General features: G+C 44.2%; 1 protein-coding gene and 1 non-coding gene across 2 annotated transcripts; both read left to right on the top strand.

The window, feature by feature from the left end:
* The first annotated feature begins 14,126 nt into the window (after window positions 1-14,126).
* Window positions 14,127-17,575, top strand: LOC119303319 (NADH-ubiquinone oxidoreductase subunit 8-like). Its single transcript, XM_037580438.1, has 8 exons — window positions 14,127-14,287; window positions 14,443-14,524; window positions 15,006-15,059; window positions 15,163-15,254; window positions 15,340-15,453; window positions 16,843-16,910; window positions 17,035-17,146; window positions 17,236-17,575. The coding sequence occupies exons 1-8, from the start codon at window positions 14,234-14,236 to the stop codon at window positions 17,329-17,331; spliced, it is 672 nt and encodes a 223-aa protein (XP_037436335.1). The 5' UTR covers window positions 14,127-14,233; the 3' UTR covers window positions 17,332-17,575.
* A 479-nt stretch (window positions 17,576-18,054) lies between these two features.
* On the top strand, window positions 18,055-18,128 carry TRNAT-AGU. Its single transcript has one exon. It is a non-coding gene; the product is annotated as a tRNA-Thr (tRNA).
* The last annotated feature ends 66 nt before the right edge of the window (window positions 18,129-18,194 follow it).

Below are 18,194 nucleotides of genomic sequence, written 5' to 3'. Positions count from 1 at the left end.
CCACCGACATACTCCTTCCTCCTATATATACCTACGTACCCCCAAATGATCAGAAGAGGAGCAAAAACCCTAATTCCACCATCGTAACTTTCTGTATCCATGAGATCCCATCTTGGGGCCTGTTCCGGAGCTTCGCCGGAGGGGGCATCCATCACGGAGGGCTTCTACATCAACACCATAGCCCCTCCGAGGAAGTGTGAGTAGTTTACCTCAGACCTTCGGGTCCATAGTTATTAGCTAGATGGCTTATTCTCTCTTTTTGGATCTCAATACAATGTTCTCCCCCTCTCTTGTGGAAATCGATTCGATGTAATCTTCTTTTTTGCGGTGTGTTTGTTGAGACCGATGAATTGTGGGTTTATGATCAAGATTATCTATGAACAATATTTGAATCTTCTCTGAATTCTTTTATGTATGATTGGTTATCTTTGCAAGTCTCTTCGAATTATCAGTTTGGTTTGGCCTACTAGATTGATCTTTCTTGCAATGGGAGAAGTGCTTAGCTTTGGGTTCAATCTTGCGGTGTCCTTTCCCAGTGACAGTAGGGGCAGCAAGGCACGTATTGTATTGTTGCCATCGAGGATAAAAAAATGGTTTTTTTATCATATTGCATGAATTTATCCCTCTACACCATGTCATCTTGCTTAAGGTGTTACTTTGTTTTCATGAACTTAATACTCTAGATGCATGCTGGATAGCGGTCGATGAGTGGAGTAATAGTAGTAGATGCAGGCAGGAGCCGGTGTACTTGTTTCGGACATGATGCCTATATACATGATCATACCTAGATATTCTCATAACTATGCTCAATTCTGTCAATTGCTCAACAGTAATTCGTTCACCCATCGTAAAATACTTATGCTCTTGAGAGAAGCCACTAGTGAAACCTATGGCCCCGGGTCTATCTTCATCATATTAATCTTCTAATATTTAGTTATTTCCTTTGCTTTTTATTTTACTTTGCATCTTTATCACAAAAATACCAAAAATATTATCCTATCATATCTATCAGATCTCACTCTCGTAAGTGACCGTGAAGGGATTGACAACCCCTTATCGCATTGGTTGCGAGGAGTTATTTGTTTTGTGCAGGTACGAGGGACTCGCGCGTAGCCTCCTACTGGATTGATACCTTGGTTCTCCAAAACTGAGGGAAATACTTATGCTACTTTGCTACATCATCCTTTCCTCTTGAAGGAAATCCAACGCAGTGCTCAAGAGGTAGCAGGTTGGCATATTTCGAGATTAGGATTTGTCACTCCGATTGTCGGAGAGGTATCTCTGGGCCCACTCGGTAATGCACATCACTATAAGCCTTGCAAGCATTGCAACTAATGAGTTAGTTGCGGGATGATGTATTACAGAACAAGTAAAGAGACTTGCCGGTAACGAGATTGAACTAGGTATTGAGATACGGACGATCGAATCTCGGGCAAGTAACATACCGATGACAAAGGGAACAACGTATGTTGTTATGCGGTTTGACCGATAAAGATCTTCGTAGAATATGTGGGAGCCAATATGAGCATCCAGGTTCCACTATTGGTTATTGGCCGAAGATGTGTCTCGGTCATGTCTACATAGTTCTCGAACCCGTAGGGTCCGCACGCTTAAAGTTTCGGTGACGATTGTATTATGAGTTTATGTGATTTGATGTACCGAAGGTAGTTCAGAGTCCCGGATGAGATCGGGGATATGACGAGGAGTCTCGAAATGGTCGGGACGTAAAAATCGATATATTGGACGACTATATTCGGACATCAGAAAGGTTCCGAGTGATTCGGGTATTTTCGGAGTACCGGGGAGTTACGGGAATTCACCGGGAGAAGTATTGGGCCTTATTGGGCCATACGGGAATAGAGGAGAGAGGCCAAAAGGAAGGAGGTGCGCGCCCCCCTCTGGTCCGAATTGGACAAGGGGTGCAGCCCCTTTTTCCTTCTCCCTCTCCCCCTTTTTCCTTCTCTCCTACTCCGAAAAGGAAAGGGGAATCCTACTAGGACTTGGGAGTCCTAGTAGGACTCCCCACACTTGGCGCGCCCCCTCTTGGGCTGGCCTCTCCCTCCCTCCTTTATATACGGGGGCAGGAGGGCACCTCTAGACACAACAATTGATCTCTTTGATCTCTTAGCCGTGTGCGGTGCCCCCCTCCACCATAGTCCACCTCGATAATATCATAGCGGTGCTTATGCATAGCCCTGCGTCGGTAGAACATCGTCATCGTCATCACGTCGTTGTGCTGACGCAACTCTCCCTCAAAGCTCCGTTGGATCGGAGTTCGAGGGACATCATCGAGCTGAATGTGTGCTGAACTCGGAGGTGTCGTACATTCGGTACTTGATCGGTCAGATCGTGAAGACGTACGACTACATCATCCACGTTGTGCTAATGCTTCCGCTTATGGTCTACGAGGGTACGTGGACAACACTCTCCCCTCTTATTGCTATGCATCACCATGATCCTGTGTGTGCGTAGGAATTTTTTTGAAATTACTACGTTCCCCAACAGTGGCATCCGAGCCTGGTTTTATGCGTAGATGTTATATGCACGAATAGAACACAAGTGAGTTGTGGGCGATATAAGTCATACTGCTTACCAGCATGTCGTACTTTGGTTCGGCGGTATTGTTGGATGAAGCGGCCCGGACCGACATTACGCGTACGCTTACACGAGACTGGTTCTGCCGATGTGTTTTGCACACAAGTGGCTGGTGGGTGTCAGTTTCTCCAACTTTAGTTGAACCAAGTGTGGCTACGCCCGGTCCTTGAGAAGGTTAAAACAACACTAACTTGACAAACTATCGTTGTGGTTTTGATGCGTAGGTAAGAACGGTTCTTTCTCAGCCCATAGCAGCCACGTAAAACTTGCAACAACAAAGTAAAGGACGTCTAACTTGTTTTTGCAGGGCATGTTGTGATGTGATATGGTCAAGTCATGATGCTATATTTTATTGTATGAGATGATCATGTTTTGTAACCAAGTTATCGGCAACTGGTAGGAGCCATATGGTTGTCGCTTTATTGTATGCAATGCAATTGCTCTGTAATGCTTTACTTTATCACTAAGCGGTAGCGATAGTCGTAGAAGCATAAGTTGGCGAGACGACAACGATGCTACGATGGAGATCAAAGTGTCGCGCCGGTGACAATGGTGATCATGATGGTGCTTCGGAGATGAAGATCACAAGCACAAGATGATGATGGCCATATCATATCACTTATATTGATTGCATGTGATGTTTATCTTTTATGCATCTTATCTTGCTTTGATTGACTGTAGCATTATAAGATGATCTCTCACTAAATTATCAAGGTATAAGTGTTCTCCCTGAGTATGCACCGTTGCGAAAGTTCTTCGTGCTGAGACACCATGTGATGATCGGGTGTGATAGGCTCTACGTTCAAATACAACGGGTGCAAAATAGTTGCACACGCGGAAAACTCAGGTTAAACTTGACGAGCCTAGCATATGCAGATATGGCCTCGGAACACTAAGACCGAAAGGTCGAGCGTGAATCATATAGTAGATATGATCAACATAATGATGTTCACCATTGAAAACTACTCCATCTTACGTGATGATCGGACACGGTTTAGTTGATTTGGATCACGTGATCACTTAGATGATTAGAGGGATGTCTATCTAAGTGGGAGTTCTTAAGTAATATGATTAATTGAACTTTAATTTATCATGAACTTAGTCCTGGTAGTATTAGCATATCTATGTTGTAGATCAATAGCTCGCGTTTAGCTCCCCTGTTTTATTTTTGATATGTTCGTAGAGAAAAATAAGTTGAAAGATGTTAGTAGCAAAGATGCGGACTAGCTCCGTGATCTGAGGATTATCCTCACTGCTGCACAAAAGTATTATGTCCTTGATGCACCGCTAGGTGACAGAACTATTGCAGGAGCAGATACAGACGTTTTGAACGTTTTGACAAAAGCTCGGTATGATAACTACTTGATAGTTTAGTGCATCATGCTTTATGGCTTAGAACTGGGACTTTAAAAATGTTTTGAATGCCACGGAGCATATAAGATGTTCCAAGAGTTGAAATTGGTATTTCATACTCATGCCCGTGTCGAGAGGTATGAGACCTCTGACATTACTTTGCCTACAAGATGGAGGAGAATAGCTCAACCAGTAAGCATGTGCTCAGATTGTCTGAGTACTACAATCACTTGAATCAAGTGGGAGTTAATCTTCTAGATAAGATAGTGATTGACAGAGTTCTCTAGTCACTATCACCAAGTTGCTAGAACTTCGTGATGAACTATAATATGCAAGGGATAACAGAATCGATTCCCAAGCTCTTCGTGATGCTAAAATCGACGAAGGTAGAAATCAAGAGAAGCATCAAGTGTTGATGGTTAAACAAGACCACTAGTTTCAAGAAAAGGGCAAAGGGAAGAAGGGGAACTTCAAACGGCAAGCAAGTTGCTACTCAAGTGAAGAAGCCCAAGTCTGGACCTAAGCCTGAGACTAAGTGCTTCTACTGCAAAGGGACTAGTCACTGGAAGCAGAACTGCACCAAGTATTTAGCGGATAAGAAGGATGGCAAAGCGAACAAAGGTATATTTGATATATATGTTATTGATGAGTACTTTACTAGTGTTTATAGTAACCCCGCATTATTTGATACTAGTTCAGTTGCTAAGAATAGTAACTCGAAACGGGAGTTGCAGAATGAATAGAAACTAGTTAAGGGTGAAGTGACGATGTGTGTTGGAAGCAGTTCCAAGATTGATATGATCATCATCGCACACTCCCTATACTTTCGGGATTAGTGTTGAACCTAAATAAATGTTATTTGGTGTTTGCGTTCAGCATGAATATGATTTGATCATGTTTATTGCAATACAGTTATTCATTTAAGTTAGAGAACAATTGTTGTTCTGTTTACATGAATAAAACCTTCTATGGTCATACACACCAACGAAAATGGTTTGTTGGATCTCGATCGTAGTAATACACATATTAATAATATTGAAGCCAAAATATGCAAAGTTAATAATGATAGTGCAACTTATTTGTGGCACTGCTGTTTAGGTCATATTGGTGTAAAGCGCATGAAGAAACTCCATGCTGATGGGATTTTGGAATCACTTGATTATGAATCACTTGATGCTTGCGAACCATGCCTTATGGGCAAGATGACTATAACTCCGTTCTCCAGAACAATGGAGCAAGCAACTGACTTTTTGGAAATAATACATACTGATGTATGCGATCCGATGAGTGTTGAGGCTCACGGCGAGTATCATTATTTTTTACCTTCACAGATGATTTGAGCAGATATGGGTATATCTACTTGATTAAACATAACTCTAAAACATTTGAAAAGTTCATATAATTTCAGAGTGGAGTGGAAAATCATCGTAACAAGAAAATAAAGTTTCTACGATCTGATCGTGGAGGAGAATATTTGAGTTACGAGTTTGGTCTTCATTGGAAACAATGCAGAATAGTTCCGCAACTCACGCCACCTGGAATACCACATCATAATGGTGTGTCCGAACATCGTAACCGTACTTTATTAGATATGGTGCAATCTATGATGTCTCTTACCAATTTACCACTATCGTTTTGGGGTTATGCATTAGAGACAACTGCATTCACGTTAAATAGGGCACCATCTAAATCCGTTGAGACGACACTATATGAACTATGGTTTGGCAAGAAACCAAAGTTGTTGTTTCTTAAAGTTTGGAGTTGCAATGCTTATGTGAAAAGGTTTTAACCTGATAAGCTCGAACCCAAATCGGAGAAATGTGTCTTCATAGGATACCCAAAGGAGACTGTTGGGTACACCTTCTAATCACAGATTCAAAGGAAAAATATTCCTTGCTAAGAATGGATCCTTTCTAGAGAAGGAGTTTTCTCTCGAAAGAAGTGAGTGGGAGGAAAGTAGAACTTGATGAGGTAACTGTACCTGCTCCCTTATTGGAAGTAGTTTCTGTGACTCCTACACCAATTAGTGAGGAAGCTAATGATGATGATCATGTAACTTCAGATCAAGTTACTACCGAACCTCGTAGGTCAACCAGAGTGAGATCTGCACCAGAGTGGTACGGTAATCCTATTCTGGAGGTCATGTTAATTGACCATGACGAACCTACGAACTATGAGGAAGCGATGATGAGCCCAGATTCCGCGAAATGGCTTGAGGCCATGAAATCTGAGATGGGATCCATGTATGAGAACAAAGTGTGGACTTTGGTTGACTTGCCTGATGATCGGCAAGCCATAGAAAATAAATGGATTTTTAAGAGGAAGACGGATGCTGATAGTAGTGTTACTATCTACAAAGCTAGACTTGTCGAAAAAGGTTTTGACAAAGTTCAAGGTGTTGACTACGATGAGATTTTCTCACTCGTAGCGATGCTTAAGTCTGTCCGAATCATGTTAGCAAATTGCCACATTTTATGAAATCCGGCAAATGGATGTCAAAACTACATTCCTTAATGGATTTCTTAAAGAAGAGTTGTATATGATGCAACCTGAAGGTTTTGTCGATCCTAAAGGTGCTAACAAAATGTGCAAGCTCCAGCGATCCATCTATGGATTGGTGCAAGCATCTCAGAGTTGGAATATACGCTTTGATGAGTTGATCAAAGCATATAGTTTTATACAGACTTGTGGTGAAGCCTGTATTTACAAGAAAGTGAGTGGGAGCACTACAACATCTCTGATAAATATATGTGAATGACATATTGTTGATAGGAAATAATGTAGAATTTTCTGGAAAGCATAAAGGAGTATTTGAAAGGATTTTTCAAATAAAGACCTCGGTGAAGCTATTTACATATTGAGCATCAAGATCTATAGAGATAGATCAAGACGCTTGATAAGTTTTTTCAATGAGTACATATCTTGACAAGATTTTGAAGTAGTTCAAAATGGAACAGTCAAAGAAAGAGTTCTTACCTGTGTTACAAGGTGTGAAATGGAGTAAGACTCAAAGCCCGGCCACGGCAGAAGATAGAAAGAGAATGAAAGGCATTCCCTATGCATCAGCCATAGTTTCTATAAAGTTATCCTGGACAGCGGTCAAAATTATCCTTATTGGAATAAGGATATGTTTCTCGATTATGGAGGTGACAAAAGGTTCGTCATAAAGGGTTACGTCGATGCAAATTTTGACACTGATCCAGATGACTCTAAGTCTCAATCTGGATACATTTTGAAAGTGGGAGCAATTAGCTAGAGTAGCTCCGTGCAGAGCATTGTTGACGTAGAAATTTGCAAAATACATACGGATCTGAATGTGGCAGACCCGTAGACTAAACTTCTCTCACAAGCAAAACATGATCACACCTTAGTACTCTTTGGGTGTTAATCACATAGCGATGTGAACTAGATTATTGACTCTAGTAAACCCTTTGGGTGTTGGACACATGACGATGTGAACTATGGGTGTTAATCACATGGTGATGTGAACTATTGGTGTTAAATCACATGGCAACGTGAACTAGATTATTGACTCTAGTGCAAGTGGGAGACTGAAGGAAATATGCCCTAGAGGCAATAATAAAGTTATTATTTATTTCCTTATTTCATGATAAATGTTTATTATTCATGCTACAATTGTATTAACCGGAAACATAATACATGTGTGAATACATAGACAAATATAGTGTCACTAGTATGCCTCTACTTGACTAGCTCGTTAATCAAAGATGGTTAAGTTTCCTAACCATAGACATGAGTTGTCATTTGATTAACGGGATCACATCATTAGGAGAATGATGTGATTGACTTGACCCATTCCGTTAGCTTAGCACTTGATCGTTTAGTTTGTTGCTATTGCTTTCTTCATGACTTATACATGTACCAATGACTATGAGATTATGCAACTCCCGTTTACCGGAGGAACACTTTGTGTCCTACCAAACGTCACAATGTAACTGGGTGATCATAAAGGTGCTCTACAGGTGTCTCCGAAGGTACTTGTTGGGTTGGCGTATTTCGAGAGGATTTGTCACTCCAATTGTCGGAGAGGTATCTCTGGGCCCACTCGGTAATGCACACCACTATAAGCCTTGCAAGCATTGCAACTAATGAGTTAGTTGCGGATGATGTATTACAAAACGAGTAAAGAGACTTGTCGGTAATGAGATTGAAGTAGGTATTGAGATACCGATGATCGAAACTCGGGCAAGTAACATACCGATGACAAAGGGAACAACGTATGTTGTTATGCGGTTTGACCAATAAAGATCTTCGTAGAATATGTGGGAGCCAATATGAGCATCTAGGTTCCGCTATTGGTTATTGGCCGGAGATGTGTCTCGGTCATGTCTACATAGTTCTCGAACCCGTAGGGTCCGCATGCTTAAAGTTTTGGTGACAATTGTATTATGAGTTTATGTGATTTGATGTATCGAAGGTAGTTCGGAGTCCCGGATGAGATCAAGGATATGACGAGGAGTCTCGAAATGGTTGAGACGTAAAGATCGATATATTGGACAACTATATTCGGACATCGGAAAGGTTCCGAGTGATTCTGGTATTTTTGGAGTACCGGGGAGTTACGGGAATTCACCGGGAGAAGTATTGGGCCTTATTGGGCCATACGGGAATAGAGGAGAGAGGCCAAAAGGAAGGAGCCCCCCCCCCCTCTAGTCCGAATTAGACAAGGGGTGCAGCCCCTTTTTCCTTCTCCCTCTCCCCCTCTTTCCTTCTCTCCTACTCCGGAAAGGAAAGGGGAATCCTACTAGGACTTGGGAGTCCTAGTAGGACTCCTCACACTTGGCGCGCCCCTCCCTCCTTTATATACGGGGGCAGGGGGCACCTCTAGACACAACAATTGATCTCTTGGATCTCTTAGCCGTGTGCGGTGCCCCCCTCCACCATAGTCCACCTCGATAATATCATAGCAGTGCTTAGGCGAAGCCCTGCGTCGGTAGAACATCATCATCGTCATCACGCCGTCGTGCTGACGCAACTCTCCCTCAAAGCTCGGCTGGATCGGAGTTCGAGGGACGTCATCGAGCTGAACGTGTGCTGAACTCAGAGGCGCCGTACGTTCGGTACTTGATCGGTCAGATCGTGAAGACGTACGACTACATCATCCGCGTTGTGCTAACGCTTCCGCTTTCGGTCTAGGAGGGTACGTGGACAACACTCTCCCCTCTCGTTGTTATGCATCACCATGATCCTGTGTGTGCGTAGGAATTTTTTTTGAAATTACTACGTTCCCCGACAAATCTGTCTATTCCACTTTCCCAAGGTGTGGTCGATGAAATCTGCCGCAAGCCTCGGTGGGTTCATCGTCCTACTTCCGTAGGGGCGCAACATCTCACTCCTAGGAATCCAATTATCTACCCAAACATTTGTGGTAGTTCCATTGCCTATCCTCATGATAATTCCCTGTTTGAGAATTTCGCCCCCCTCGATGATCGCCATCCAAATTTGGCTAGGATGGGACCCAATGGTTGCCTACAATATAGATGTTGTAGGATAATACACGGCCTTCTGGATCCGCGCACTGAGAGTCTCTGGTTATTGGAGGAGTCGCCACCCCTGCTTCGCAAGCATTGCCAGATTGAATAACTCAAAGTCCTTAAAGCCTAGCCCTCCCATTGATTTAGGTTATGTCATATCCTTCCACGAGACCCAATGGGGCTTCCGACGGCCATCCTTTGAGCCCACCAAAACTTCTGTATGAGCATGTTGAGATGTTCGCATAGCCCTCTTGGGACCTTGAAACAAGACATAGAGAAGACAGGAACTGCTTGGGCCACTGGTTTGACTAAGACCTCCTTCCCCGCAGTAGACAAAGTCTTCTCTATCCAAGCTTGTATTTTATTCCATAAATGATCTTTCAAGAATTTAAAGGCTCCATTCTTTGACTGACCCACATCAGATGGCATGCCCAAGTATTTCTCATTCAGAGTCTCGTTTGGTACATGGAGCAACCCTTTGACCTCCGCTCGAAACTTTCAGGAACACCCTTGCTGAAAAATATGGAAGATTTATCATAGTTAATTCTCTGACCCGTTGCTTGACAATAATGATCCAACAATTGGTTGACCTCATCTGCACCCATAGTATTGGCCTTGAAAAACAGCAAGCTGTCATCTGCAAATAATAAATGACTTACCGGTGGCGCTGAAGGTGCCACTTGTAGACCAAGGAGTTTAGATGACTCATTTGATTTTAAAAGGCACGAAAGGCCCTCTGCTGCTAGCAAGAACAAGTATGGGGAGATTGGATCCCCCTTCCGGATCCCTCGTGAAGGATTGAATTGTTGCAGTTTACTATCATTGAACATGACTGAAAATTTGACCGACGTTACCATGCCCATAACTATCTCAACCCATCTCTGAGTGAATCCCAACTTTAGCAGGATGGCTTGTAAATATGACCACTCCACCCTATCATAGGCCTTCATCATATCCAATTTCAGTGTGCGGTCTTGGTGTTTATTTTCCCTATTCCTTTTCATAAAATGGAGACACTCATAAGCTGGAATTATGTTGTCAGTAATCAACCTTCCAGGAACAAAGGCGGACTGTTCTACATAAATTATGTCGGGCAATATCAGCTTGAGACGGTTTGCAATCACCTTGGATGCAATTTTGTAAAGGACGTTGCAGAGGGATATAGGCCGGAATTGAGTTAACTGCGTTGGGCTTTTTACCTTGGGGATGAGAACTAGGATAGTCTCGTTAATACATTCCGTAGACTCCGTCCCTTCAACTATTCGAAGCACCACCTTTGTTACCTCATCACCGCACACATCCCAATGACGTTGGAAAAAATGGGCGGGGAACCCGTCCGGCCCCGGGGCTTTTATAGGGAACATTTGGAAAAGAGCCTCCTTCACTTCCTGCTGTGTGTATGGAGCATTTAACTGGATATTCATCTCGGGCGTTACCTTGCATGGCACTGTATCAAGGACTGTCTCCATATTCTGTACTCCCTCGGAAGTGTAGAGGTTTTCATAGAACACGCTGGTAAGATTGGCCATCTCATTTGCACCCTCGGTTAAACTACCATTCGGGCCTTGCAATGCTTTTATTTGGTTCTTTCTTCTTCTCCGACTGGCTCTGAGATGAAAAAAATAAGTATTCTTGTCTCCATGAGCCAACCATTCTAGCCTTGCTCTCTGTCGCCAAAGAATCTCCTCCCGATGATATAACTCTACTAGGCAGTCTGAAATTTTGATCTCCACATGGGAAGGGCCGATCCTCCCCATTTGCGCCCGCAGCACATCTAGCTATCCCTTGAGCTTTTTTATCTCGCCAAGAAGAGAACTAAACTCAGTGTGGTCCCAATGATGCAAGCCGTGTGATAGCCCATTCAACTTTTCATGCAAATCTGCCACTGAGTTGGCCTGTGTTTTGCTCCAGTCCTCTGAAACGAAGTTAATGAACTGTGGGTGCCGCTCCCACATCAGCTCATATTTAAACGTATGTGGCCCCTTCTTTTGTGTATGCACATTAGATAACGAGAGTAGGATCGCTGCATGGTCGGATGACACTGAATTTTTATGCTCAAGCTTTGCTGCGGGAAACGCTAGTGACCACGCCGGTGTGGCGACACACCTATCCAGTCTTACACGCGTGAAAGTGTCACTGGAGACCTTCTTCTCAAAGGTCCACGTACTCCCAAGGTAGCCGATATCTGCTAAACCACAAGTATCTAGGGCGTCTTGGAAGGCGTCCATCTGAGCCTGGCTTCTGCTTCCTACTCCATCATGTTCATAGGCATGCAACACTTCATTGAAGTCGCCTAGAGCAGCCCAGGGCAGCTGGCTCGAGCTCGCAATGCCCCTAAGCATGTTCCAAGTTTTGTACCGCTTGCTAACCTGAGCTTCTCCATAGATGAAGGTGAACCTGGCCTTGGTACCATTAAAGGAGTCAACCTCAACATCGGCATGATACTCAGAGTAACCAATTATCTCAAGCTTTATTGAATCATTCTAGAAAATCCCAATACCACCACTTCTACCAGAACTACTAATAGCAAAACTCTTATTAAAGCCTAAAGTATCAACAAGCTTTTCAACTCTCTCACCCTCTATTTGAGTTTCAACAATGCATATTATAGAGGGGCAAACTGCCTCACCATATCGCGAAGCTCTCGAACCACCACGGGTTTGCCAGCACCATGACAGTTCCAACATAAGATACTCATTGGGCTCAGCGGCGCTCCTCGCCGGAGCCCGTCTTATTTGGTTTTGCTGCATTAGTAAGGGCATGTTCTGATCTCCTCTCACTCCACGCTTCACAAATATTGGAGCGGATTCATGCCGAACAAAATATGACCGAGAAGCTAGCTTCAGGAAGCTACCATCAAGCGTAGTACAAAACGTGAAGCAGGGTCGGCCCAGCTCCACCGATGCGAAAAGCTGAAGTTAGCCAATATTACATTGGAAGTGCCACCACCAAGTGAAGGTAATCGAATCGGTACGTTGCCCAGACATATCGCTGGTCATTCTCTCTCGATCGAATAGGTACAAAGGCTCTCTAGGCTACCTCCAACGGCCCAAACTGGCACCCAACTAGGCCCAACAACCTCCTAGCTTGGCTTTAGCGACGCGAGAAGCTACGCTCGGTGTCGAACACTTGCGAATCGCTGTGTGAAGCAAGAAGCTGGTTAGGGAAGCTGGATTTGTGAAGTTGGAGGAGATCAGAACACGCCCTAACTCCTCATTGCCATCAGCCGCCTTTGCCCTTTTTGATTCTCTCTTTGGTGGAGGACTCATTGCATTTAGTTCAGCCGTAATGATTGCAAGTTGACTGTTTATGGATCCTCCAACAGATTGTTGTTCACTTTGACTTGCTCTCTCCGGACGCTTCCTGTTACCCTCCATCATATCAGTGTCCACAATCACACGGCTAGCAGTGTCAACAGGAACATCATAACCCGGAGCCGTAGACGGCGCCCCTCTCGCAGTAGCATTGTTGGTGTGGCCACCTCGGCCTCCTCCCTGCCCACCGCGGCGACCTCGGCCTCCCCCGGGGCCAGTCCCCGTCCTCATGGTCCAGGAAGCCCGCAGGTCTTTGAAGAAGAGCGCATTTGGTGCATGAACTCCATCACTGTGCTCTTTGAAAACATGGCCTAGATGCCCACAAACGGCGCACCAATCAGGAAGTTTCTCATACTTCACCCTTTATATCTGACGATTGCCATCGCGAATCATCGACACCGCATTCTTGAGTGGTTTGAAGACATTGATCTTAACCCAGACTCGGTAGAAGTTGCCGGCGAAGTCTTGAGACTGCGATTCCACGAACAGAACTTCCCCAACTTTCCCTGCCAAGGCTGGAACTAGATGGGCATACTTGTCCAGGACATCATGAATCTGCACCCAAATATCAAGTGTGTCCAGCGCTACTTTGGAGGGTTGGGTGATTCCATCATAGGGCGTAAGGATCATCGTGTGACCACGGAAGTTCCACGGGTCGTCCTGCATGACGTGTTCCCAATCCCCTAAGCAAAAGAACTGTATTGTGTAGAGATTATCCTCTAAGGGATGAAACTTGCAGTTCTGAGCGAGATTCCATGCCGCTCGCATGTTCTTGAAGAGCCAAAATTGGCTATATTCCTTGTCTATGTGCACCCGCGTCACGGTGCTCCACCGAGCCGCCTTCGGCGGTGCAGCTTCCTCATCATAGACGACGTCGTCCAAGTCCTCATCGCGAAGGCCCAGCTTTGCCATCATCTTCTCCAACTCGACAGAGGGGCCTGCGACGCGTCTTGCAGCCGCTGACGCGCCTTCCTCTGCCATCCTCTTGAAACCCTAACCTGAAGGAGATCCGATCGAGCATTGTAAACGAACCCTAGCTCCCTGCCTGTAACCAGTCAGGTCCAACCAAGGCCGAGTGATGGTCCAGAACCACCCCGTAATCAGCCCGAATCAGCCCCGATGGCACTGCCAAGGGAGGGAAGGTGAACGAATTCGATGGCGACGAAGAGATCGCCCCAGGGAGAAGAAACCCTAACTCGCGAGCGAGAAGGAAAAAAAACAGGCAATCGATCTCGAACGTTTTGGATGGGCACGGGGCACTTCTATACCTGTAGTGCCTTGAACACACGGAAGGCCCCCCTGTCTTCTGGGCGGTGCTGCACTTCCCAGCCCAGCCCAGCCTAGCCCACCTGTAAGTTCCTGTTTCTCCACACACCCGGACATCCCCCAGCCACTAACTAGAGACCACAGTGCACAGCCCACCTCAACCCCCTTTCGATCCGAATCCACCGTCTCCTCGTCGCCGACGACGCCACCATGGCGGCGCTCCTAGCCCGGCAGGCAGCGATGGCCCTCCGCGCTAGGCAGACGGTGAGCAGCCCTTCTACCCCTCCCCCGCCTCCCCTGCCCGCCGTCGCCCTCCTAGATCTCCGCCGTCCGCCCTCCGGCTTTCAGATCGAGGCACGCCGCCCCGCACTCCTGTTTGCTGTGACTTGCGCCTGATTCGTGGTTTGCCGGTGTTTCAGGCGCGTCTCGGCCCGTCCGCGACGGCGATGCAGGGCCACCTCCGGACCTACATGGACGCGGGGGCGCCCAAGAGGTTCAAAGGTATCCACCCTCTCCCCTCTTCCTGAGCTTTTGGTATTATGATTATTTCGGAAATGTGGTTCGGGCTATGTCGGTTCTACCTTACCATTTCCATGCATTTCGTGTGTTCAAAGTGATTGATTTTCTATATCTTGTGGTGCATACGGTAGCGTGTGAGCGAGGAATTAGGGTTGTACCTGAAACTCTTTGGAACAGATCTTCGGTTATAGAGTATTAGTTAGTTGCACACTGATGCCTGACACCCAGTATGAAATGGTCAAAAATTGTGCCATGCTGCCTCCCGTTGGTTTTAGGAGAACCTGTTCTTTACAACTTAAAGCCATTTGCTGATGATGATGGACTATAGTATCGAATTCTAATTGGCCTTATTCTTTCGAACACTAATTCCATGCTATGATTTTGTGTGTGCATAGTTGCATCTTGAATTTAAATTTGTGCGATGCTACTGTTCTCTGAAAGCGCTGCCCTCTTTAATGATCAGAGGACGAGGAGAAAGAACAGCTTGCGAAAGAGCTCGCCAAAGATTGGAGTGCTGGTGAGTATATGTTTTTTATATGGGCATACAATTGTATGTTGGCTATTTTCCTTGTTGCTGTTAGGATACTGCTTCACCTCTCATTTTAATGCTCTTTCTTCAGTGTTTGAAAGGAGTATCAATACATTGTTTTTGACTGAAATGGTCCGTGGTTTGATGCTGACGCTCAAGTACTTCTTCGAGAGGAAAGTTACAGTTAAGTGGCGAATTTCACACATGCTATTAGTCTTATTGTCGTGCTTGCTTCTGTTGACTGTTCTTTTATCTTGACTCCTTGTAGATTAACTATCCATTTGAGAAGGGCCCTTTGAGCCCCCGTTTCCGAGGGGAGCATGCTCTCAGACGTTATGATACTGGGGAAGAGCGTTGCATTGCCTGTAAACTCTGTGAAGCTGTAAGTTGTGTTCTCTTAAATCTCGCAATAGTAGTGGATTAGTTAGCAAACCATATGAATTTATCTTCTGCCGAATGAAATTGAGTTCTAAACGGTCCATAGTAATAGCAGGCCATGCTTATATGAAAATTTGGTGTTTGCACCAGTAATACTTCTCAACGCAATGTTATAACAGTGATGCCATGTTTTCCATATTAAATTATGAGTTCTTAGGGTCATCTTCTCTTTCCCATTATTTACTTTGCAAAATTGGTTTCTTTCAAGTATATCTGACTGAAATTGATTAAAGTTTTTAAGAAAAGTTTGATCCCTTACTTGCTTGAAGTTATTTACAATACATGATGGTTTTGTTCTTGTTTGTGGTAGTCATCGTAGTTGTTAGTGCTTGTGGAGTAAAGCATTAAGATTGATGTTCTGTGAGTATTCAGAATAGTCTGGCCATTGTATGAAGGGTTTCAGTTCCTGGGATTGATCACTTTTTCCCGTGGGTACAAGGAGAACAAATCGTGGCCTGGAAACATTTAATTTAAAATCTAAATTGCAATTTGAAGTACAATTGATGGCATAATTATGGCTGTGAATCAGACAGATGTCGGTCATTCTTTGAGGGTAACGGACAAGTCAAGACCACCAAGAAAATTGCTGGTTACTGACTGGGAACCTGTCCTAAAAGAGTCCACAACTCCAGGGTTGAAACACTGATGGTGCAAACCTCTTGAGTCAGTAAGATTGTGTACGGTGTTAGCAGTTAGAACTTTGAGCTCTGAATCACTGGCAGCAAGAGCATTACAGCTTTCTGCTTATTGGTGCTTTTATTTAAAAAATATTTGCAGCTCAAATTTCTTAGGCCACATGCTTCTTCAATCTAGTACTCCCTCCGTCCAAAAAAGCTTGTCCCTCAAATTGATGTTTCTAGCACCAAGTTAGTGCTAGATACATCCATTTGAGGGACAAGCCTTTACGGACGGAGGGAGTATGGTGTATGGAACTGGTGCACATATGGGGTTTGAGAAGCTCTTGAAGAATCATCGTATGTAGATTTAATAATATTTTGCAATTGAACACACAAAGCTAAAATTCATGAGCCCCCCATGGCGCCATGTGTCCAGTACTACCGTGCTAGATTTACTGTAAACTTTGTTGAACACTGTTAGTTTCTGGAAGTAGCTTGCTGTACCGTGTAAGTCTGTAACATTCTCGCCAATCTTAGTTATTGAAGTCTTGGCCTTTGATTAGTTTCAAAAGTTACTGAAAATTCTCATGTATAGTAGTGCAAAACTGTGTGATTGGCTTAAGATGCTTGAATGTTGGATGTTTCTCATACTAGTTGAAGTGGTAGTTATTGATGCATAAGTATGCCTTTTCTCACATGGCTTCACATGTGGTCAGATATGCCCAGCCCAGGCAATTACTATTGAGGCAGAAGAACGTGAAGATGGCAGTCGCCGAACCACAAGGTAATCGAATGGCTGTTTATTTTCTGTGAACCATGTTAACTGTTAAGTATGCCACTTTGATCTACTGCTCTTAATCTGCAATCAAGCTCCATTCTGACGATTCATATTTTATCTTGTTTTGCAGATACGATATTGACATGACCAAATGCATCTACTGCGGGTTCTGCCAGGAAGCTTGCCCTGTCGATGCTATTGTCGAAGGCCCTAACTTTGAGTTCTCTACTGAAACTCACGAGGTAAACTATCCAGTTGATTCTATCGTATGATGTTATTTCCACACATTCCCCGGGAATCATAACACACAACGTTCTCTGCCATGGTGCAGGAGCTGCTGTACGACAAGGAGAAACTGCTCGAGAACGGCGACCGCTGGGAGACCGAGATTGCTGAGAACTTGAAGTCTGAGGCCCTTTACCGTTGATTTCCTCTTGCCATTAAATTGGACCTGCCATTTCCCCTGTTTTGCTCGACTAGCCGATAAATAAGCAAACCTGTATCATAACCTGAAAGCAAGGCGCCATGTTTTTGTGCCTGTGTTCCGTCTGTTGTACTAGCATGCTCCAGGGTAAAGGTTTACGGTATGTTTTTGCAATTATTAAACTATTTTCGACTCTGATGGCATCGTGAACAATATACTGGTTGTGGAGTTTATATTTTCCTGTCAATACGTTGTGTTCGCGTTTGTTATGAATGATTAACCAACCACGGCTATGAACTGGTCTGGACTAGATTGCCCGTTCGTAAATGTATTATCAGTTATGGATTACTGAGCACAATGCAAGAATAAACACAGTTGACAGAAAATAAACAGCCATCCGATTACCTTGTGGTTCAGCGATTTTATGGCATAGTACTTAACAGTTAACACAGTTCACATTTTGCATAAGGAAAATAAACAGCCATTAGAAGGTAGGCACAGCTTGGCAACACAGTCATAAAATCGTCATATTTGAGATCTTAGAAGTGGTGCACGCAGCACAGTTTTTTTCTTTTAAGAAGAGTTCCCCATAAAGTTAACTGGCTTTAGTCATGAAACAAAATTCTGCAGAGGCGACAGATCCTCGTATGGCCCACTGTGACAGGAAAAAGAAGTGACAACATAATTTAGACAATGTGTACGTAAATAATTAATTTCGTTGCAAAAGCTTTCATAGCTCAGTTGGTTAGAGCACCCGTTTAGTAAGCGGGAGGTCTTGAGTTCAACTCTCAATGAAAGCAATTTCATTTTTTGTTTTTCGTTTTTCTCCGTGTGTACCAAGAGTGTACTGTTTCTTCAAAAAAAAT

The sequence above is a fragment of the Triticum dicoccoides genome, chromosome 5A (genome assembly GCF_002162155.2).
Source record: "Triticum dicoccoides isolate Atlit2015 ecotype Zavitan chromosome 5A, WEW_v2.0, whole genome shotgun sequence".
Taxonomy (NCBI): Eukaryota; Viridiplantae; Streptophyta; class Magnoliopsida; order Poales; family Poaceae; genus Triticum; species Triticum dicoccoides.
This window is presented reverse-complemented; position numbering and strand designations above follow the sequence as displayed.